This window comes from Salvelinus fontinalis, chromosome 1, assembly GCF_029448725.1.
Source record: "Salvelinus fontinalis isolate EN_2023a chromosome 1, ASM2944872v1, whole genome shotgun sequence".
Lineage (NCBI taxonomy): Eukaryota > Metazoa > Chordata > Actinopteri > Salmoniformes > Salmonidae > Salvelinus > Salvelinus fontinalis.
This window is the reverse complement of record NC_074665.1, coordinates 43,211,443-43,236,086: the sequence shown is the minus strand read 5'-3', so window position 1 is coordinate 43,236,086 and position 24,644 is coordinate 43,211,443. Positions and strand designations below refer to the sequence as shown.

Genomic DNA, 24,644 nt, shown 5'->3' with positions numbered 1-24,644 from the left:
TACTATAGATTGTACATTGCAAAAAAAATGTTTGCCAAATATCCAATCTTACTACCTGTAGCCATCTCCCATTCAAACCTGTGTGAGAAGAGCTTTAGACCGATGCACAAATGAGACTCATTTCCTAATGAGCTTTAGGAAAGTGAAATGAACAAGTTCTGATAAAAACATAGAATACCACACTTAAACAAAACAGTTAATAAAACTTAAGTAATGTGATATACTGTAATATATAGATCAAGTAAAATATACTGTCAATCTAAAACCAGGTCCAACCGTTTTTTATTTTCCTGGTTTGGGCCGATCCTGAAGAAGGACACTCTCTTGTCCACAGTCTCCTGTAGTTTGGGTGGCAGCCACAAAAGCTGCTCTTGCAAAACATCAGCGTTACATCCTATGCAGTCTTTACATAATCTAGAGAGAGAAATTGAAGTACAGGTTTGTTAAAACATCAACGGATAACCAGGTGCTGGAAACTAAAAAAGGTATGTTACTATAGATAGCTGTCACGATCGTGTGGCGGATTGACGGACCAAAATGCAGCAGTTGGAAAATAAGCCATCTTCTTTTATTAACACCACGAAGATGAACACGACACAAAAACACTTTACAAACTAACAAAACAACAAAACGACCGTGAAGCTACAAACGTTGTGCACATACATACAGGCTACAAACGTTCTACATAGACAATTACCCACAATTAATGAGAGCCTATGGCTACCCTAAATAAGGCTCCCAATCAGAGACAACCGACATCAGCTGTCTCTAATTGGGAACTCATTCAGGTAACCATAGACTCTTCTAGATCACTCACCAACATAGACAACGCTAGACATCTACACTAAACACAAAACCATATTTTACACCCCATAACCCCTTTACCAAATAAACATCCAAAACCAACAAAACATAAACATTACCCATGTCACACCCTGACCTAACTAAAATAATCAAGAAAACAAAGAATAATAAGGCCAGGGCGTGACATAACCCCCCCCTTGAGGCGCGAACTCCGGGCGCACCATACACAGTCTAGGGGAGGGTCTGGGTGGGCTCCCCTCCACGGTGGCGGCTCCGGCTCTGGTCGTAGTCCCCACGTCACCACAGTACCTAACCACCTCCTAGGCCTCCTCCAAACGACCCCCCTCCACATTAACCCCATTGCATTCAGGGGCAGTTCCGGACTAAGGGGCAGTACCAGGGTAAGAGGCAGTACCAGGGTCAGGGGCAGTACTAGGGTCAGGGACAGTACCAGGGTCAGGGGCAGTACCAGGGTCAGGGGCAGTACCAGGGTCAGGGGCAGTACCAGGGTAAGGGGCAGCTCCAGGGTAAGGGGCAGCTCCAGGGTAGGGGGCAGCTCCGGACTGAGGAACGGCAGCTCCGGACTGAGGGACTGCAGCTCCGGACTGAGGGACTGCAGCTCCGGACTGAGGGACTGCAGCTCCGGACTGAGGGACTGCAGCTCCGGACTGAGGGACTGCAGCTCCGGACTGAGGGACTGCAGCTCCGGACTGAGGGACAGCCCATGGCTGGCTGACAGATCTGGCTGCTCATGGCTGGCTAACGGATCTGGCTGCTCATGGCTGGCTGACGGATCTGGCTGCTCATGGCTGGCTGACGGATCTGGCTGCTCATGGCTGGCTGACGGATCTGGCTGCTCATGGCTGGCTGACGGATCTGGCTGCTCATGGCTGGCTGACGGATCTGGCTGCTCATGGCTGGCTGACGGATCTGGCTGCTCATGGCTGGCTGACGGATCTGGCTGCTCATGGCTGGCTGACGGATCTGGCTGCTCATGGCTAGCTGACGGATCTGGCTGCTCATGGCTAGCTGACGGATCTGGCTGCTCATGGCTAGCTGACGGATCTGGCTGCTCATGGCTAGCTGACGGATCTGGCTGCTCATGGCTAGCTGACGGATCTGGCTGCTCATGGCTAGCTGACGGATCTGGCTGCTCATGGCTAGCTGACGGATCTGGCTGCTCATGGCTAGCTGACGGATCTGGCTGCTCATGGCTAGCTGACGGATCTGGCTGCTCATGGCTAGCTGACGGATCTGGCTGCTCATGGCTGGCTGACTGATCTGGCTGCTCCTGTCTGGTTGGCGGCTCTGGCAGATCCTGTCTGGTTGGCGGCTCTGGCAGATCCTGTCTGGTTGGCGGCTCTGGCAGATCCTGTCTGACGGACGGCTCTAGCGGCTCCTGTCTGGCTGGCGACTCTAGCGGCTCCTGTCTGGCGGACGGCTCAGTGGGCTCATGGCAGACGGGCGGCTTTGCAGGCTCATGGCAGACGGGCGGCTTTGCAGGCTCATTGCAGACGGATGGCTCAGATGGCGCTGGGGAGACGGATGGCTCAGATGGCGCTGGGGAGACGGATGGCTCAGATGGCGCTGGGGAGACGAGCAGTTCAGTCAATGCTGTGCAGACGGCAGACTCCTGCCGGCTGAGGCGCACTGTAGGCCTGGTGCGTGGTGCCGGGACTGGTGGCACCGGGCTGGGGACACGCATCTCAGGGCTAGTGCGGGGAGCAGCAACAGGACGCACAGGACTCTGGGGACACACAGGAGGCTTGGTGCGTGGTTTAGACACTGGTGGTAAAGGGCTGGAGACACGCACCATATAGCTAGTGCGTGGAGGAGGCACTGGTGGTACTGGGTTGGGGCGGGGAGGTGGCGCCGGTAATACCGGACCGTGCAGGCGTACTGGCTCCCTTGAACGCCGAGCCTGCCCAACCTTACCTGGTTCTATGCTCCCCGTCGCCTGACCAGTGCGGGGAGGTAGAATAACCCGCACCGGCCTATGTAGGCGAACCGGGGACACCATGCGTAAGGCTGGTGCCATGTACGCCGGCCCGAGGAGACGCACTGGTGACCAGATGCGTTGGGCCGGCTTCATGACATATGGCTCAACGCTCAGTCTAGCCCGGCCGATACGTGGAGCTGCAATGTACCGAACCGGGCTATGCACGCGTACAGGAGACACCGTGCGCTCTACTGCGTAACACGGTGTCTGCCCGTACTCTCGCTCTCCACGGTAAGTACAGGGAGTAGGCGCAGGTTTCCTACCTGACTTCGCCACACTCCCTTTAAGGCCCCCCCAAGAAATTTTTGGGTTGTACTCACGGGCTTCCAGCCTTGTCTCCGTGCTGCCTCCTCATATCGCCTCCTCTCGGCTTTCGCTGCCTCCAGCTCTTCACGAGGGAGGCGATATTCTCCAGGTTGATCCCACGGCCCCTTACCATCCAGTATCTCCTCCCATGTCCAGAAATCCTTTATGGGTAGGTCCTGTTGCCTTGTTTTCCGCTGCTTGGTCCGATGGTGGGTAATTCTGTCACGATCGTGTGGCGGATTGACGGACCAAAATGCAGCAGTTGGAAAATAAGCCATCTTCTTTTATTAACACCACGAAGATGAACACGACACAAAAACACTTTACAAACTAACAAAACAACAAAACAACCGTGAAGCTACAAACGTTGTGCACATACATACAGGCTACAAACGTTCTACATAGACAATTACCCACAATTAATGAGAGCCTATGGCTACCCTAAATAAGGCTCCCAATCAGAGACAACCGACATCAGCTGTCTCTAATTGGGAACTCATTCAGGTAACCATAGACTCTTCTAGATCACTCACCAACATAGACAACGCTAGACATCTACACTAAACACAAAACCATATTTTACACCCCATAACCCCTTTACCAAATAAACATCCAAAACCAACAAAACATAAACATTACCCATGTCACACCCTGACCTAACTAAAATAATCAAGAAAACAAAGAATAATAAGGCCAGGGCGTGACAATAGCATGGCAACCATATACAATGTGTGTAAATACACAGACTTGAGAAAAGTAGTGATTGAATATCTAAAAATAGTTCTCTCTGGTTAAGGCTTAAATAATTGGTTTTAAGTTTACGGTTTCACATGAAACATGTCAAATCTCTATTGCACGTTCACAGTAAGGTTCATTTTTGGTTAAGTTCTTTATAAAATCAGCACTACGTCCCAGTGGAAAAGCACAGCGAAATCCCACAACACAAACACTGGTGAAACAAGTAACGTTACGATCAAAGTCGGAGTATAAATAGCACAACATGCTCAAATGGTCACTGTGGACTTTGTTAAACCACTTAGTCATGTATGGTTGGGTTGAGAATAGACCAACACGTACACACACTTGCACAGGCGACCACTGTACATGTGCCAGTGCACTGGCTTACACATACGGTCACAGATGTACAACAGTTTTGTAACGGTATGACTTTATGTAGCACTGTTCCTAGATTATAGCTATGTTGATTTGTCCTGGTATCAGTGGTTAAAAATGATAATATAACACCAAAGGCGAGTGAGTATATTCCCATATTAAGAGACATCACAATCCAAAATCAAAGTTTGTCAGTTGTTTTCAGACCTCAAAAGTGGACCTGTTGAGGATAACTCCACATCCCAAGTCCTCTTTTGTAGATTCGGCTGTGATATGCCACCATCCAAAACCATTAATTTGAGAGTATAGCTGGACCTACACAACCGATGGCGTGGGATCTGGACTCATCTTTACATTAGGCTACTTTTTGTGTCCTGAAAAGAACTAACAACATTTGATTCAAGTGCAGCATATCACCAGGTGTGTGGCTTACCTGAGCAGGGGGTATGGCTGGGTCTGAAAGACTAGAACATCTTTGCAGTGGTTCTGTGATGGAGACCTCAAAACAGTGACCTGAAAGCAGAGGGTTGGTAACATAGTCATGAGATGGGTAGATGAATGGATGGATTGATGGAGGGTATGTAGTGACATAACGACCCCAGTGAGACCATACCATATTAAGCCTAAACCCAAACATTGCATTTGCTTGACATTTGGATTTGGTTCTTATGCGCTGGATCCTGTTTTAAGTCCATTTATGATCCATAACCAGCTAATGTATGAATCCATACATTTATACGCAAAAGCTCAAGTCCACCTCACACCCAAGCAGTTGCGTTGGAAATCACCTTAACTCCATTTGAGCTTTGTTTGCGTCAGCCGAAACCAGCTAAAGATTTGTCTACTTAGAAAAGGAGTATATGGCCCCTAAACAAGATGTTAAATAGGGAACGATGTGTTTTAACGTGTCGTTTCAGAAGTTTCCACATAGAAATGTATTCCTTGCGTTTGTGGCTCGGTTAAAAATACATTCTCCTTTCAAATATTTCACAAGGAAATGTAATCTTGTTTGCCACGTGAATAGACAAGGCTCTTTATTGTACCGAATGTAGCTAGTGGACTCCTGATATCTCCAGGAGTGATAAGTATAATTTGTTGTCTTTATCTGTTGTGGTCTTGTATTGTCTTTTTACTAGCTAGGGCCATCTACTTTAAGTGCTGCCTGTTTTCCCAGTGGCCTACTTTGTGTGTAAACTGCTGACTGCAGATTGTTGACACTTCAACCTTGATCAAGTGGCTGGGCAATTTGTGACTTGGTTTGGTAATCACTGGCTGTATTGGGGGGTGAGTGGTGAGTGGCCTCTCCTAGGCAATCAGTACAGGGAGGTGTGCTCTCCACCTCTGCTAGGCAATTAGCAATTATTGTCAGTTCTCCAGTCTCCCCTGGTTGGTCAGCGGCAGCTGTAAGTGTCGATTTTGTCGCAAAACTAAGACCGCCCCCCCGAAACAAAGACGGTTCTGCCATGTTGTTCTGCAGAGTTATTAAATGAGAGAGGAGGGCTTCACACCACTCTCACTTGTGTATCTTCCCTAGTTAGTTAAAGATTTTCATTTGGCTCTTTTGTAGCTTTGTCAACTATGTGTTCGCACCTCTCCCTGTAGGCTTTACAGACTCTCCTCACCCCTTGGCTGCAACCCTTCTAATTTAGTGTACCCTGCGCGCACAACCCATGTGGAATTTTGGGTCTCTGGCAGTGTTCGGGACTGCAGATCTGCAGTCAAGAACGCAGAGTTCATCTCAGCATATGCTACCCTTCAGGTCCCTTGACTTTTTTTGCCCTGACGGAGACATGGATCACACCAGAGAACACTGCTACTCTATCTTCATTTGACTATGTTTTCGCTCATAGTCTGAGAGTAACTGATCATCGCGCCAGTGGCACAGGTCTACTCATTTCTCCTAAGTGGAGATGTTCTCTTTTCTCCCTCTCTCACGTCCATCTCCTCATTTGAATTCCATGCGGTCACTGTCACTTGTCCACTCATGCTTAACATTGTCATCCATCGCCCACCAGGTGCCCTTGGAGAGTTCGTCAATGAGTTTGACACCTTGATTCGCTCATTTCCTGGCGATTGCTCACGACTCTTCGTACTTGGCGACTTCAACCTCCCGACGTCTGCTTTCGATTCATTTCTTTCCAACTCTTTCCCCACCTTGCCTCTTTTGACCTCACACTTTCCCCATCCCCTCCAACTCACAAGGCAGGCAATATGCTTGACCTCATCTTTACTAGAGCCTGCTCTCCTACTAATCTCACTGCAGCCCTCCTCCAGGTCTATGATCACTACTTTGTTTCCTTTTCGGTCTCCCTTTCCGCCAAACCTAACCACTTAGTCCCTACCCAGATGGTCATGCGCCATCGCAATATTCGCTGTCTCCCCTCTGCTAAACCCTTCTCCCTTCCGTCTCCTGATTATGCCTCCTCGACCCTACTCTCCTCCCTTTCCGTATCCTATGACTCACACTGTCCCCTTTCCTCCTGGCTGGCTTGGCCTTTCCCTCCTGCTCCGTGGCTGAGTGACTTATTGCGAGCTTACAGAACAGGGCTGTGGGCAGCTGAGCGAAAACTAAACTTCCGGAGGACCTATTATCCTTTCTCTCCCTCCTCTCTACCTTCTCCTCCTCTGCTAAAGCCACTTTCTACCACTAAATTTCAAGATTCTAACTCAAACCCCAGGAAATTTTTCTCCCTCCTTAATCCTAATCACTACCTCCTCCCTCTCTGCGGACGACTGTCAACCACTTTGGGAAAAAAAGGTTGACGACATCTGCTACTCATTCACTCAGCCTACTGAGTCCACTGGTCTCACTCACAGAACTACCCTACGCCTTGACCTCTTTCTCCCCAGATGACATCCTGCGACTAGTGTGACAACCTGCCCGCTTGACCCCATCCCCTCCTCCAGACCAACTCTGGAGACCTTCTCCCAGTCCCCTCAGACTTAAGATGGCCCAAGTTGCTCCCCTCTTCAAGAAACCAACACTTGACTCATCTGACAAACTACAGACCTGTTTCCCTTCTTTCATTTCTTTCCAAAACACTTGAGCATGCTGTCTCTGATAAAGTATCTCGTTATCTCTCTCAGAACGATTTTCTTGATCCTAACCAGTCAGGCTTCAAGACGGGTCACTTAACCGTGGCTCTCCGCACTGCCAAAGCTGACTCTCTCCTCTGTTCTCATCCTCCTCAAATCTATCCGCTGCCTTTGACAGTGAACCATAGGATCCTCCTCTCCACCCTCTCAGGGCTGGGCGTCTCAGGCTAGGCACACTCTTAGATTTTATTCTACCTGGCAGGCCACTCCTACAAGGTGACGTGGAGAGGATCTGTCTGCACCACATATTCACTACTGGTGTCCCCCAGGTCTCGGTTCTAGGCCCTCTCCTCTTCTCTCTATACACCGTCTCTTGGCTCAGTCATGTCCTCACATGGTCTATCCCATCATTGCTATGCGGATGACAACTACTTTTCTCCTTCCGCCCTTCTGACACCCAGGTGGTGACACGCATCTCTGCGTACCTGGCAGATATCTCAACTTGGATGTCGGCCCACCACCTCAAGCTCAACAAGTCAGAACTGCCCGCTCAAAGTCCTCACCATCACAGTTGACAACTCCAGTGTCACCCTCCCAGAGTGCAAAGAACCTTGGCATGACTCTGGACAACTCCCTTCTCTGCAAACATCAAAGCAGTGACCCGCTCCTGCAGGTTCATGCTCTACAACATCCTTAGAGTACGTCACTACCTCACACAGGAAGCGACGCAGGTCCTAATCCAGGCACTGTCCTCTTCTGTCTGGACTACTGCAACTCACTATTGGCTGGGCATCCCGCTTGTGCCATCAAAACCCTGCAACCAATCCAGAACGCAGCAGCCCGCCTGGTTTTCAACCTTCCCAAGTTCACTCATGTCACCCCTCTCCTCCGCACACTCCAGTGGCTTCCAGTTGAAGCTCGCATCTACTCCAAGACCATGGTGCTTACCTATGGAACAGCAAGAGGAACTGGCCAACACTCTGTTCTGCCACCTCAGGTCTCTTGGCCCTCCCACACCTACGGGAGGGAAGCTCCCACTCAGCCCAGACTTGAGATGAACATGAGTACATTAAGTATTGTAGTGATTGAGGGAACAGTGCAAGTTTAAGAGGCGCAGCATGAAATTGGGTCACCATGACCAAAGGCAGTGACCGTAACTACTGGTCCAAGGAAGCTAGTTCCCTTAGGAAATCAGGTATCGGTCATATCAATGGCAGTTTGTGTCTTTCAACCATAAGATAACTGATTTGATCAAATTAAAAATGAAACAAAATGCACACAATTCAACCATCATTCAGACTTCATCTATCAAGCTAGGGAATGTGAAAAGCATCCTTAAGGACTTATTTTTCCCCCCAGTGTAGACTTATACGTACCGAGTCCATCAGGAGGACGTAGTCCCGACTCCCCCCGAAGACCACCACATCACTATCCTTGCCCCGACAGGCCGAATGCCACAACCTATGGAGGTGTACCATGTTCAGACAACTTTTTGTTTTATTGAATAAAATAAATATCTGCTCACTAATTGGTGGCACCTAACGAATAAAGAAATAAAAAACACGCCACCTCTGCAGAGGTGGCGTGTTACTGGAAATTAGGCTAATGTCAGTGAGAATATGCACACACAGTGGCTCGATGGCCTTCCCCTACCTGGGCTTGTCATGGTGTCGGTGATCCATCTCTCTCCATGTATTTGTCTGAGTGTCAAACTCCCATCCGTCACCTAAAGGAAAGATATGTATAAGATTTTGTTTTTTACAAACCACCTTCAATATATGTAATTCTTTACAAAAGCGCTACACTCGGAAACCCAGAACTAAAATCTTCAGTAATGCCATCAGAGGCTGGATTAAGTTCTGGGTGCAGACACGTTAGGAACAAAATACGAGAATGAGGGGCGGGGAAGCAAGGCGGTAGCTCTACCCCCCTCTCTTTGCAAGTTACAGTCAATGGGCCAATTGTGCCACCCACTTCCTAAAGTCAAAAGATGTGAACACCTGCGAAATTGTGATTTGTCCAAATGATCAGTGGTGATTAATCTGCGCAGCGGAACAAAGTTCCTCGTTAGTCATCGCGTCCCACAGTCTGTTGACAGATGCTAAAATACCAGTTATGTTACATTCGTCTGTCCACGAGAGATTACAAAAGCACTTTAGCATTTCAGAAAGACGTAAGTGCTATAAAGGACCGATGGGGCTGTTATGAATCCTTATTACACCCATAATGCATTAGGGTTTGATAAAAATGGAATGAAAAAAAAACTAAACGAATGCATCTATTTGTTGATTCAATGAGGTAAACTTTTGTTTGACAACTAGCCTGGTAAACAAAAGGGAGTGTAGCACTTGGTCTGGTTTACCCAGGCTAGCCTCAGACTTACTTAAAGAATCACCGGTGATACTCAGCCCACCAAACAAGAAGAGGGTGTGGTCAGACACTGGGGTCAGGGTGTGCATGGAACGCCCCACGGGCACCAAAGACGAGGGCAAGTCACTGGAGGAATGCAGAGTGTTTTACCCAAACACACAGATATAGCACGAAACACATGCTAACAAGGTCAAAAGTTCTTACAGAGACGAGCCCCTGGTTGTTGTAGGTTGAGTAAACATATTAGATCTAACAGTCTTGAGGCACGCTAGAGACCCAGGTTCAAACCCATTGAGTCACATACTTTATATAGATATAGAGTAAATGAGCTTACATCCGTGTCCATATCCAGGTGTCAAGATCCAGACAGTGGATGTCCAAATCAGTGTCCTCCTGTCACAAAGATGAAATGTTTTGAAATCACAGGGACATAAGTCAGTCACAATCAGCAAATCCTTGTCTCAATCCTCCTCACAAGACGCCACATTGTCAGCTTCTTTTGTCTTCTCCTGATAGGTCAATACAGTTGGCAACCACTGATATAAAGATGTTCAAAGCAAAGGACCAGAGTTGATTTCAAGATGGCAGATTCAAAAAGAGATGTTGTAGACCACCCATAAACAGCAGGAATCTAAATGGTGGTCCACTCACCAGACCTCCGCAGATGTAACCTTTGTCCCCCAGGGCGGCGCTGGTGTGGGAGGCTCTAGGAGATGGGGTCTGACCCTACGGAAGGAAGCCGAGAGGGAACGTGTCATCAAGAGTTTTAGCAATGTGTCAACAACAGAAAACAAGTGACAAGATAGTTGCTACATAGTGATGGTATATGGGGGTTAGTTACCCTTATACAATGTAAACTAGTATAAAAAGAGAGTCATACTTAAATCATGATTAGGGACATTGCAACAATAATAAGATCACTCATTTAATTCACATGAATATGGAAGTACCACACACACACTCACATGGGTTTCAGGTTCCTCCCACGTCGCAGTGTGTGTGTCAAATACGTTGACTTCGCTGTTCCAGCCCCAGAACCTAAAGAATGCCGTCCCAATCATTGCCTGAGGAGTTATAACAACCAAGTAAAACATATGCCATAAACATATTCCAGTATCAGGGAAAATGTAGCGTATTTATATTGTTTGTTTATTTACCCAGGATGATTCATGGACTGTGAAGTTCCTTGAGTTGTTGACCTCTCTTATGGTTTTACATCCATACCCGCCAAAGTAGATGAGCCTATAAAACAATAACACAAAAGATCACTAATGGCACCATCATTACTACATCCAGTTGCTTACTGCTCTACACGTGTATCTATTGATGAATAAAGGCATCTAAAGTAACCCTCTCACATATATTGCAAGCAGTGAAAACAGTGTACACTCACATTTGCATTGTTTTGTCGGTTCACAATACACCCATCACTGGAATCTAGGTCAGTCCTTACTACGAATGGCTATTTTCCTCCCATTGAGATGTAATAAGTAGGTCAATTAGCAAGTAAAATGAGGGATTCCAACTGAGTGAATCTGAATAGGCAGTTAATAGACATTGTCAGCCAGAAGGTGTGAATGTTTGGCGAACAGCTCAAGAGCACCTTTTGTTGTGGGGCTAGCCTTGATGCTAGTAACAATGGGTGTGGGGAGAAGGCTTTAAAATGCCCTCTTCCTCTGCATCGTTGTCACATTTCTGGGCCTAACCAGTCTGTCATAAATATAGGGTTGCAAAACTACCGGTAATTTACCAAAGAAAATCAGAATTTTCAATCATTAACAGGTAATCTATGGCAATATACGGTCATTTATACTTGAATAATATATTTTTTATATTTGTGTCCATGAATTTCTAGTTAATAGACCATATGGTTCAAGAGAAAATAGCCTTATGCAAAAAAAGCATCAACCAACAATGCCATTATTTTTCAATTAACACTGCAACTCTTCCAACTATTGACTTTTTTCACATCTGCCATCAGTTTGGCGCTAAAACATTTACAGCAAAGATGTATTGACATTTAATATATATATATATATATATATCAATTTTAATATATATATATATATATATATATATATATATATATATATACATACATGTCATAAGGTGAATGCACCAATTTGTAAGTCGCTCTGGATAAGAGCGTCTGCTAAATGACTTAAATGTAAATGTAAATGTAATACATACATACACACTGCTCAAAAAAATAAAGGGAAGACTTAAACAACACAATGTAACTCCAAGTCAATCACACTTCTGTGAAATCAAACTGTCCACTTAGGAAGCAACACTGATTGACAATAGATTTCACATACTGTTGTGCATGGAATAGACAAAAGGTGGAAATTATAGGCAATTAGTAAGACACCCCCAAAAAAGGAATGGTTCTGCAGGTGGTGACCACACACCACTTCTCAGTTCCTATGCTTCCTGGCTGATGTTTTGGTCACTTTTGAATGGTGGCAGTGCTTTCACTCTAGTGGTAGCATGAGACGGAGTCTACAACCCACACAAGTGGCTCAGGTAGTGCAGTTCATCCAGGATGACACATCAACGCGAGCTGTGGCAAAAAGGTTTGTTGTGTCTGTCAGCGTAGTGTCCAGAGCATGGAGGCGCTACCAGGAGACAGGCCAGTACATCAGGAGACGTGGAGGAGGCCGTAGGAGGGCAACAACCCAGCAGCAGGACCGCTACCTCCGCCTTTGTGCAAGGAGGTGCACTGCCAGAGCCCTGCAAAATGACCTCCAGCAGGCCACAAATGTGCATGTGTCAGCATATGGTCTCACAAGGGGTCTGAGGATCTCATCTCGGTACCTAATGGCAGTCAGGCTACCTCTGGCGAGCACATGGAGGGCTGTGCGGCCCCACAAAGAAATGCCACCCCACACCATGACTGACCCACCGCCAAACCGGTCATGCTGGAGGATGTTGCAGGCAGCAGAACGTTCTCCACGGCGTCTCCAGACTCTGTCACGTCTGTCACATGTGTTCATGTGCTTAGTGTGAACCTGCTTTCATCTGTGAAGAGCACAGGACGCCAGTGGCGAATTTGCCAATCTTGGTGTTCTCTGGCAAATGCCAAACGTCCTGCACGGTGTTGGGCTGTAAGCACAACCCCCACCTGTGGACGTCGGGCCCTCATACCACCCTCATGGAGTCTGTTTCTGACCGTTTGAGCAGACACATGCACATTTGTGGCCTGCTGGAGGTCCTTTTGCAGGGCCCGTTCTACCCCCGGACAAGGCCAAAAAGATGCCCAGAGAAATTTAGACACCTCTAATTATCTGAAGTACCCAAAAAGGCCACTAGATGTCATGTGATGAATTCCAGAAAATCCTTAAAAGTACAACAACAAAAAAATTGTGTGTGTACATTACTTTAGTTCTTGCAGAGATAGCACACTGGCAAAGTTCTGTAGCCATGTTGGTCTTTGTGTGTGTGTGTGTGTGTGTGTGTGTGTGTGTGTGTGTGTGTGTGTGTGTGTGTGTGTGTTACCATCCTTGTGAGTACCGGAAATCCCCACAACGATAGTACTACAAGGAAAATTCTCCCTCGTGGGTACATTTCCCACAAGTAAAAATACTATTTTAAGCTTAGGAGTTAGGGTTATAATTAGGGTTAGAGGTTTAGGGTAAGGAGTTAGGGTTATAATTAGGGTTAGATGTTTAGGGTAAGGACTTAGGGTTAGAGGTTTAGGGTAAGGAGTAACATTTTGAATGGAAATGTATTTAAGGTCCCCACAAGCATAGTAAAACATGATGTGCGTGTGTACCTGTCTCGGTTTACCCAACAGGACTGTTTGTCTCTGGGTGAGGGGGTGTTACCCCCGGCGTCTGTCACTTTCCTCCAGGTGTAGCATCCTTCCAGCAGGTCAACACTGTACAGCTGCAGACAGAGCAACACAGGAACATTACGCTCTCATTTTAACACAAGCAGTGGACTGTTGTTCCATAATGTATCACAGACATAAAAGGTATAGGCTCTGTCCAGAAACAACCAACCGCCTAGGCACTTGTGTAGAGACAAGAGGATTGCATTTAGGGTGTAAGCAACGTAGCCCTATGTTGGTCTTTGTGCGTGCACACACACACACATTTTACTATACTTGTGAGTACCAGAAGTCCTCACAAGAATAGTAAACCAACTAAAATTCAGAGAAGTAGTCACATTTTGCTGGTCCCCACGTCGACAACTACTGTGATTATTATTATTTGACCATGCTGGTCATTTATGAACATTTGAACATCTTGGCCATGTTCTGTTATAATCTCCACCCGGCACAGCCAGAAGAGGACTGGCCACCCCTCATAGCCTGGTTCCTCTCTAGGTTTCTTCCTATAGGTTCCGGCCATTCTAGGGAGTTTTTCCTAGCCACCGTGCTTCTACACCTGCATTGCTTGCTGTTTGGGGTTTTAGGCTGGGTTTCTGTACAGCACTTTGAGATATCAGCTGATGTACGAAGGGCTATATAAATAAATTTGATTTGATTAAAAAGGCCATTTTAGGCTTAGTGGTTTAGTTTAGGGTAAGGTTTAGGAGTTAGGGAAAATAGGACTTTGAATGGGAATCAATGGCCCCCAAAAAGTCAAGTATAGTAAGACAGCTGTGTGTGTGTCAATTTTGATCCTTAAATGATCTCAACGCCAATGCCTGCTTTCTGAGTGAATATAGAGATGCTTTCACTCTGTTTTACAGAGACTTGGTTAGCTGATGAGATTTCGAATGTTCTGAAATTGAATGGATTTTATGGTCCCATTCACGCAGAGCGCGACCTGGCATCACCGGAGGAGGGGGTGTGTTTCTACATAAACCGACGCTGGTGTTCTTCCATAAATATCAAGCGCAAAAGATGTTGAAATGTTAGGCATCTCATTGCGCCATTTCAGTGTTTATCCCAACTGTTTATGTACCAGCCACAGCATACTACTACAATTGCTGCCAACATCACCTACCAATTTGTCTCCTGAAGATTTTAACTCCTGCTCACTTCACACTGACCTAGGTGTGACCTACAAAACTATGAAAAATACTATGAAACTATGAAAAACTACACACTGACCTACAAAACTATGAAAAATATGTTACTTGTAGCACAAGGGGAGATAGGAAATTAGACTTGTGTTATGATAATGTTAACAGGGCATATAAGTCACTACAGAAGCCTCCAGTACTACTAAAATACAATCAGGGGCAGGAAAAGTATAGGAAAGGGCAGTACAGATATGGTCAGATGAAGCGACAGATCAAACAAAAATCGTATTTGTCACATGCGCCGAATACAACAGGTGTAGACTTTACCGTGAAACGCTTACTTACAAGCCCTTAACTAACAATGCAGTTCAAGATATAGAGTTAAGAAAATATTTATTGAATAAACTAAAGTTTAAAAAAAAATCGAATCAAAAGTAATAAATTACATAACAATAACGAGGCTATATACAGGGGGTACCGGTACCGAGTCAATGTGTGGGATTAAAGGTAATATGTAAAGTGACTATGCACTTTACAAGTGGGTGGGGGGGTGTCAATATAAATAGCCTGCAAGGATGTTTTTCCCTTGTACAAATTGGGACATTATCAGTATCAGCAGAGACTGCATACAGCCATTTATGTGAGGGCATGTTAATCCCCACAAAGATGGTGAAATGCTATCCAAATAACAAGCCTTGGATTAGTGCAGAGCTGAAACAGACATCCCTTTCTGCTGGCAACCAAAAGGAAGTGAAAACTGCAAGGGACCATTAAAACAACAAATAGCCTAGACTAAAGACAACTAGAAAAAGAAAGTGGAAACCAAGGGACGGCTACTGAAGGAATGCTCAGATGAGAGTGCAAAAGATGTCTGCCAGTTCCTTAAAGTGGAACTTACAATGTTTTAAGTACTTTGCAGATATGAACAGACAATCATATCACTCCAAAATATAAATTTCCTAGTTATGCTACAAATCAACTTTAAACAGGTAAAAAAAAAAAGTTATTTCTATTTGACTCAACATTCCATGATGTACACTAAGGCATTGTAGGCAAAAAATATGGATGCAGCTCAAAGCATGATTAATATAATTCACCAATACATTTCTTGGTAGTCCAAAAATATATTGCTATCAGGTTTCTTAATTCAAAGACTCAATCATGGACACTCTTACTGACAGTTATGGCTGCTTAGCGTCATGTACTGTTGCCTCTACCTTCTTGCCCTTTGTGCTGTTGTCTGTGCCCAATAATGTTTGTACCATGTTTTGTTGCTACCATGTTGTTGTCATGTTGTGTTGCTGCCATGCTATGTTGTTGTCTTAGGTCTCTATGTAGTGTTGTGGCGTCTCTTGTCATGATGTGCGTTTTGTTCTATATTTTATTTGCAATCCCAGCCTTTTGGTAGGCCATCATTGTAAATAAAAATGTGTTCTCGTATCGTTTTTTTTCGGTAGCTACACAACTAGAGATGCACGTGTCATTTGGTTAGCTAGCAAGAAATGTGAATCGCTCTTTTCCCCAGCTAGCACAGTGGATCTGGGCCGATTCCGGCTGAGAGTCAGACTTGGCCGACGTCATGTGGCCCGAGTCTGGGCCGCCTTAGGCAGTATTACTCATGGCTAGGAGGAAGGGATTGAGCTCGGGCCGATTCCGGTGTGAGTTATCGGGCCCAAATGTATTACTTGGGTCTCGAGCCAATTCCACTGCATCGCAGTGCAAACTGCGTTACTACAGATGCTAGTTCGATACCCGTGCCGGCCGTGCCCGGGAGACCCATGAGGCGACGCACAATTGGCCCAGAGTCAACCGAGTTAGGGGAGGGTTTGGCCGGACGGGATGTCCTTGTCCCATCACGCTGTAGCGACTCCTGTGGTGGGCCAGGCACAGGCAAGCTGACACTGTTTCTTCCGACATAACATTTATTTTATGGTGAATGGGTATAATTTGCATGCATAAAATGTATAATAGTAATATTGAAAATTAATAAATCAGGCCGCTTCTGGGGGGAATCCGGTAGAGGGAAATGGCCTGATGTACTTGGACCAATTCTGGGCAGTCATTCATTTTGATTCCGGGGCGAGTCTGACACCCGATTCAATCAGTTCCAGACCCCGGAAGAGGGCCGCTTCTGGGCCGATTCCTCATTTCTAGCTGGGGCTGAACAACTGTTATCCAGTCAGCATTTCTCTTGCGTTTGTAAATTCACTCTGGATAGCTACAGTGGGGCAAAAAGTATTTAGTCAGCCACCAATTGTGCAAGTTCTCCCACTTAAAAAGATGAGAGGCCTGTAATTTTCATCATAGGTACACTTCAACTATGACAGACAAAATGAGGGAAAAAAATCCAGAAAATCACCTTGTAGGATTTTTAATGAATTTATTTGCAAATTATGGTGGAAAATAAGTATTTGGTCAATAACAAAAGTTTATCTAAATACTTTGTTATATACCCTTTGTTGGCAATGACAGAGGTCAAACGTTTTCTGTAAGTCTTCACAAGGTTTTCACACACTGTTGCTGGTATTTTGGCCCATTCCTCCATGCAAATCTCCTCTAAAGCAGTGATGTTTTGGGGCTGTTGCTGGGCAACACGGACTTTCAACTCCCTCCAAAGATTTTCTATGGAGTTGAGATCTGGAGACTGGCTAGGCCACTCCAGGACCTTGAAATGCTTCTTACGAAGACACTCCTTCGTTCCCCGGGCGGTGTGTTTGGGATCATTGTCATGCTGAAAGACCCAGCCACGTTTCATCTTCAATGCCCTTGCTGATGGAAGGAGGTTTTCACTCAAAATCTCACGATACATGGCCCCATTCATTCTTTCCTTTACACGGATCAGTCGTCCTGGTCCCTTTGCAGAAAAACAAAGCATGCCCCAAAGCATGATGTTTCTTCCCCCATGCTTCACAGTAGGTATGGTGTTCTTTGGATGCAACTCAGCATTCTTTGTCTTCCAAACACGACGAGCTGAGTTTTTACCAAAAAGTTATATTTTGGTTTCATCTGACCATATGACATTCTCCCAATCTTCTTCTGGATCATCCAAATGCTCTCTAGCAAACTTCAGACGGGCCTGGACATGTACTGGCTTAAGCAGGGGGACACGTCTGGCACTGCAGGATTTGAGTCCCTGGCGGCGTAGTGTGTTACTGATGGTAGGCTTTGTTAATTTGGTCCCAGCTCTCTGCAGGTCATTCACTAGGTCCCCCCGTGTGGTTCTGGGATTTTTGCTCACCGTTCTTGTGATCATTTTCACCCCACGGGGTGAGATCTTGCGTGGAGCCCCAGATCGAGGGAGATTATCAGTGGTCTTGTATGTCTTCCATTTCCTAATAATTGCTCCCACAGTTGATTTCCTCAAACCAAGCTGCTTACCTATTGCAGATTCAGTCTTCCCAGCCTGGTGCAGGTCTACAATTTTGTTTCTGGTGTCCTTTGACAGCTCTTTGGTCTTGGCCATAGTGGAGTTTGGAGTGTGATTGTTTGAGGTTGTGGACAGGTGTCTTTTATACTGATAACAAGTTCAAACAGGTGCCATTAATACAGGTAACGAGTGGAGGACAGAGGAGCCTCTTAAAGAAGAAGTTACAGGTCTATGAGAGCCAGAAATCTTGCTTGTTTGTAGGTGACCAAATACTTATTTTCCACCATAATTTGCAAATAAATTAATTAAAAATCCTACAAGGTGATTTTCTGGAAAAAAAATTCTCATATTGTCTGTCATAGTTGAAATGTACCTATGATGAAAATTACAGGCCTCTCTCATATTTTTAAGTGGGAGAACTTGCACAATTGGTGGCTGACTAAATACTTTTTTGCCCCACTATATCTACTTCAATCTCTCTGCTAGTGTGAGTAAACTGGTCAGTGAGGTGTTCTCATTTGTGTCTGGAAGTAGCTAGGTAGCAAGCTAGCCAATTTTAGCCAGTTAGCTTAGATGCTTGTTTGGGACAACGCATGCATTGGCGAGCAAGCTGCAGAGGGACGATCCGGCTATTCCCCACTGTTTATCAGTGCAATTTTGACAGCCAACTAGCTGAAAAGTTTCAGAGGGTTCAACTAATGTTCCTTCGTTAGATTTGAGCTTATCTTGCTCTGGCTAGTCGTTGATCTTGTTGTTGATGTGCATACAGGGAAAGACAGCCTACCTTTTTATGGTTGTTTGATCAATAGGACTAAAGTTCCCAAATGAAAATATTTGCAGAAATCAATTGAAGTGTATTTCGTGGCTTTTGCCGAATGTGTTCTAATGATCTATAGTCACGCTTTTGCAAATGCCTGTAAACAAAGTCCAATTCAAAGTGAATGATGGCATGCCCTTGTGGCAAATGTCGTGTTTGCATATAAGCCGACTACCTCTGATTGGCTATGGCGGACCAGTCTGCCTAGACTCAGGTCCTGGACAAGACAGATGTTTTTATTTACTGCAGTGTCTAATAATTGTGCAAACGCACAGCCACTTTCCCACTCTATATTGCTATAGAATTTTCACAAATTCCTTTGTATAGATACATTCTCAAACAGTCTAAGAATTTATGAAAATGTGAAAATGACCATGTCTCAGTGATCGCTTGTCAGAAAATAAATCAAATAGATATAACCATCTTCCTGGGAGTGTATATGAACAGATTTGAATAAGATTTCTTGTTGCTAAAATGCGGTCAGTTCCACTTTAACAGCTCCCTCTCAGAACACATGGTTCCCTCACCCTGGAAGACCTCTGAGATCTGACCAGCTCCAAAGGAGAACAACCCAGCGGAACTGAATGAATACCACCCTGGGGCAGTTGGGCATAGGACAGATGCAGGCCCAACACACGGTCAGACAGTAGGCCGCAGAGACTTTGACTATGTGAAAATGTAAACGTGCGTCGGAACTTTTCCGTACTGCATGTAATATTTTGCCTTGTGTTTTTCTTTTTTACGCTGATGTCACGAAATAAATGTTCACGTAAATGGACAATAAAGTTTATTGTATTGTTCATGTCAGTCGTTGTGAAGTGCCTTGAGCGCTTGACGCCAACACGTCTCAGGTCACATGTGAATGGAGCCCTTGACCCAATGCAGTTTGTGTACAGGAAGAACAGATCAGGGGAGGATGCAGTCTTGACGGTGTTGCACCGCACCGTGACACATTGTCGTGATCCACGGTATGGATAGCCACGCTAGCTAGGTATCAACAGCCAATCCAGTACGGGCTGGAAGCTATAGTGAGCTTCGATTGGGCAATCAAGCTGCAATGAGTATTTGCATAAAGTTCTGCTTTCCCCAATTTAGGGCCTGCCCTGTTCACTCGCCCATGCTTGCGTCGCCCAATGGTCACCCTGCCCACTTCCCTTCCTCCATTGAAAATGAATGGCTTCAACGCCCATATCGTGTTCAACGTGGACAGAGAGGAAAAGCCAACGCGAAAGGATTTACTCCGCCCAAAATCTGTCCACGTTAGATCAGCCCTTTTTTATGTGGGTGTCTATGAAAGTGTAAAATGATGTGAGGCTTATTTGATCTAATATACGTTTTGTCATGTTTAGGCTGTTACAAAATGTACTGATATAAAAGTGGAAGCATGTGGCATTCCGGCGACTGAGGAAAAACGACTTAGTTGTGCGTGTTGTTCACACGCGTGTCTGCCCTCTCATTGGGTAGAATGGTCCCACCGGAATTCCACTGTCACTCTTGTAAGTGCATCCTTTTCCTGGAATTCTCGTCTGCTTTTCAACTGCACGCAGCCTCAACTTCTCTGTGTAAAATGCTAACACCTACAGGTAGACCCCAGCATTATCTTGTGGGTGCTGGACTTCCTGCTGAACAGGGGGCAGTATGCCAATTTCAACAGCACAACATCCCTTCCTACTGGTTCCAAAGAATGAATCTCTCCAGTGCTATTCTCCATACACACCAATGACATGAAAGGCTCAGACAGAGACTGCTTGGCAGTGAAATACGCCGACGACGCCACCCTTGTGGACTTCTCAGATTACACAATGCATTCCCAAACAGAAGTAAACAGGGTTTATGAATGGTGATATAACAACCTCACACTCAACAACATAAATGCTCATTGATTTCCAGAGGAAGGCAGAGGAAGCCAGCTATTCCTGGGTGTTGAACAGGCAGAAAGAGCGGGGAGTTTCTAGTATCTGGGGAATATCATGGACAGCACACTCGCTTTTAATGGCAACACTGAAAAAAAAAAAAAAGTTAATCCAACAACATCTGTACCTCCTTTGCAGACTAAGACAACATTGTGCTTAGTTCCCTCCTGTACTCCCAATTCACCCACGACAGTGTGGCCGCACACGACTCCAACACCATCATTAAGTTTGCTGACGACACAACGGTGGTAGTCCTGAACACCAACGACAATGAGAGTGTGTGGTGTGGTGCCAGGTCGACAACCTCTCCCCTCAATGTCAGCAAGACAAAGGAGCTGATCTTTGAACACAGGAAACAGAAGTACGAGCACGCCCCCATTCACATCAACGGGGCTGTAGTGGAGCGAGTCGAGGGTTTCAAGTTCACCGGTGTCCACATCACTAAGGACCTATCATGGCCCAAACACTAAACCAGTCATGAAGAGGGCACGACAACACTTCTTCCCCCTCAGGAGGCTGAAAATTTGGCATGGGCCCACAGATCCTCAAAACGTCATTCAGCTGCACCATTGAGAGCATCTTGACTGACTAGGTCACTGCCTGGTATGGCAACTGCTTGGCATCTGACCACAAGGCGCTACAGAGGGTAGTGCATACAACCCAGTAAATCACTGGAGCTGAGCTCCCTGCCATCCAGGACCTCTATACCAGGCGGTTTCAGAGGAAGGCCAAAGACTCCAGCCACCCTAGTCATAGACTGTTCTCTCTGCTACCACACGGCAAGCAGTACCAGAGCACCAAGTCTAGGTCCAAAAGGCTTCTTAACAGCTTCTACCCCCAAGCCATAAGACTCCTGAACAGCTAATCAAAGGGCTACCCAGACCCCTCTTTTACGCTGCAGCTACTCTCTGTTTATAATCTATGCATAGTCACTTTAACTCTATCTACATGTACATAATACCTCGACTAATCGGTGCCCCCGCACATTGACTCTGTACCGGTACCCCCCTGTATATAGCCTCACTTGTTATTTTACTGTGGCTGTTAAATTATTTGTTACTTTTATTTTCTATTTTCTGCTTAACACTTTTTTTTCTTAAAACTTCTTAAAGAATTGTTGGTTAAGGGCTTGTAAGTAAGCATTTCACTGTAAGGTCTACATCTGTTGTATTCGGCGCATGTGACAAATAAAGTTTGATTTGACTTTGCCGATCAGCGAGCAAGGTGGAGCTACTACCGTACTGCTTATGCCTATCAAATTAATATTAGTGTACAAACTACCACAAAAGTTTTGTTTTGTCATACCAAAAAAAACATCTGTTTAACTTTCCCAAGCCCGGATTTAATGGTCTACCAAAGATCATTTCGAAATCCCTTTCACAAAGTCAGCTTCCAATTCACTTCCAATCGACAAGCAGCCACATTCTCATGAACACAGTTCATACGAATAACACTAATACATTCCTGGCTTTTTCTCTGTCTGCACTTCTCTGATATCAAGTTACAGCCCAGGCTGCATGTCACAAACAGTTTTCATAACAATGCTACGTGGCCATGAGCAAAACAAAACACGTCCAACAGCTTTTGGCCTTTCTTGGTTCTCTTAATAGGCCCCTATCAATCACACAATCTGATCGGAGGTCAGAAAGGATACAGCTGGGTAAAGGCATCCGCATACATAGGTTTGTTTGCTCCTTGCTGAACTTAGCTAAGAAAGTGAACGTTTGTGCTCGCATACTCCCTTAAAATAACGTCGCTTGGACAACAAGAAAAAAGCAGTAATACTACCGTTTGTCCCTCTTGAGACACTGTAGCAAAAGTAAAACTTCTTCAAAATAGTCTGAATTAATAACATTTTGTCATTCATTTTAACATTTTTGCTGGGATGGTCATAGTCAAGCAATTTTACATTAAAACGTTTGGTGCAGTATTTCTCAAGTGAAAAAATTTGCATGAAAACGGGTCGTCTGTCGTTGAACGACAACAAACACTTAATTGAAGAATCGCTACTGTTGACCAATCGCAGACAAAGAGGCGTAGACTTTGGCTCCAGAACTTTACACATGCATGAACAACTGGGGGGAAAAAACCCTGCAAAACACCAAAAAATATCACAAAATGTGGTCAAAGTATATGCGGAAACTGTTTTGACTCAATCAAACGGTAAGCTTTAGGGTGACCTGATCCTAGGTCAGCGGGTGGATAACTGCTGTCTTGGGGAGGGTGGGGTGGGGGGGTAAGAGAAAAGGGGGGCGATTCTTACCTGGTTGGTGTGTCCATTTTGGTCACACCCTCCAAACACGTAGAGAGTGCCGTTGTGATAAGAACCGCAGGCGCCTGATAAGGCCGGAGGGATTTCTCCCTCCATCCCCCTTCGCTCCCTGACACACACATATACACGCAAATGAAAGCATCGTAGTGTGTATGTCTGGGGGGGTAGTGTGTGTTGGGGGAGGTGGCATTATCACAAACAGAAAAAACAAAAAAAGGGAAGAGTGATAGCCTTTCTTGTGTACATGCTACAGCACTGCAAACCTGGTCAAGTAAGTTAAGATATTAACGAGCAATAAACAATGAATTACAAAGAAGGGTCAACAGCAGCGGGCAGGTGAATCATTTCATTTTAGAATAATTGAAAGAAATGAACAATGACTAAAGAGCTTGAGTCTAACAGGAAACAGACATTAAGATTATTTAGAGACTCTTACCATATTCCACTCTCCAAATCACACAGCCAAATCTCATCACTGGGTAACTGTGTTTCTGTTCCAGAGACTGACTGTCATGGGACATCAAAAAAACAACATCTACTGTCAATAAGATAGTGTAACACTCTATTGAAACATTTTAGCAATTCACACAATAGGCTAAACCTACTAAAAGTTTCGGCAGTGGTAACATTAATAAAACGTTAAAGGTAGCCCAACATCACACCTTATTGTCCAAAGACCTTACATGTTCTGTTTAGAGGCAAATTGGCTTTGGCAGCTAAAACAACCAAATACTCAATCTCATAAATAGGGTCTCAATTGCGGTACGGCTCTAGCAACATAAAGCCCTCAACTTTTTTTTCTTGTATATATATACATACACTGTTTTAACCAGTTTTACAGTTGCAGCAGATTGTATTTTTCAGTGACAAGTTTGTGGCGTCTGTCTTCGTTACACACAGGTGTCCGGAGACGCAGATAACTAATTAACACAGGTAGCCTATGCCTCGGTCTTCCGTTTGTTTTCTGTAAACAAGCGCTGTAATATGCCCGTGTGGGAACCCTAACCCTATAAAAGGTGTGTTGTAATTTCACATTATGTATTATTATTTCTCGCTGTCGGTATGAAAGATAAGTTCATTTTGTTTCCAAAACCGTACTGAAAGCGATGCGTTTGAAAGTTAATAACGAGATTTGAAGCTCAAAAAAACTTCCCGGCTATAAGATATTATCGTCGATAGGAGCTGAATATGGGTTACGTCTATGAATTAGTTAGTGAAAAGAAAGCCGAGTCTATCAACTCCACGATGTAGGCCTACATCGCGAGAGAAACCGCGAGGGAAAAGGTATCTGAACATATTAAATGTGATGCCTATAGCGTTTTGCTCAAATGCGGCTTTTAAAAAATTAAATACTTTGCCCCATGTAACCTTACCTTACAGCCTCCCCACACGTAAAGAAAGCTCCCTTCCACGAATGCAGTGTGATCACTCCGCTCCAGCGAGTTCAACATCTCGACACCGGTTCCTGTATCCATCATCTACTGCGACTAAAGAAAAGCAACTGTGTGTCTCTCGGTTTTACTTTCTCCAGATCATAGGAATGCTAATGGCTCTGAGATGGGATGGACTTCTTGCTACATGCAAAAGCAAGCCGGAGTGTGCAAACGTGCTTTTCAGGATTGTAAACTCCTGGGCCGCGTTTCTATTGTGAAATTTAAATCGTTTCAGAACAT

At 45.2% G+C, this 24,644-nt stretch overlaps 1 protein-coding gene across 1 annotated transcript; it reads right to left on the bottom strand.

The window, feature by feature from the left end:
• Positions 1 to 44: 44 nt before the first annotated feature.
• On the bottom strand, positions 45 to 24,644 carry LOC129854948 (kelch domain-containing protein 1-like). The gene is made up of 13 exons (XM_055922156.1): positions 24,345 to 24,644; positions 23,408 to 23,478; positions 22,963 to 23,080; positions 13,404 to 13,516; positions 10,786 to 10,870; positions 10,594 to 10,692; positions 10,280 to 10,354; positions 9,963 to 10,021; positions 9,642 to 9,754; positions 8,912 to 8,984; positions 8,635 to 8,719; positions 4,656 to 4,735; positions 45 to 414 (listed from the first exon to the last, which is right to left on the bottom strand). Exons 1-13 carry the CDS (start codon positions 24,447 to 24,449, stop codon positions 255 to 257), a joined length of 1,236 nt encoding a protein of 411 aa, XP_055778131.1. The 5' UTR covers positions 24,450 to 24,644; the 3' UTR covers positions 45 to 254.

Excerpts from the sequence above, each read along its gene's own strand:
- LOC129854948 (XM_055922156.1), bottom strand. The coding sequence starts at position 24,449 with ATGATGGATACAGGAACCGGTGTCGAGATGTTGAACTCGCTGGAGCGG. Across the intron at positions 23,081-23,407 it reads GATTTGGAGAGTGGAATATG|GGAGCGAAGGGGGATGGAGG; the intron begins GTAAGAGTCTCT and ends TGTGTGTGTCAG. Across the intron at positions 8,985-9,641 it reads TATCACCGGTGATTCTTTAA|GTGACGGATGGGAGTTTGAC; the intron begins GTAAGTCTGAGG and ends TCTTTCCTTTAG.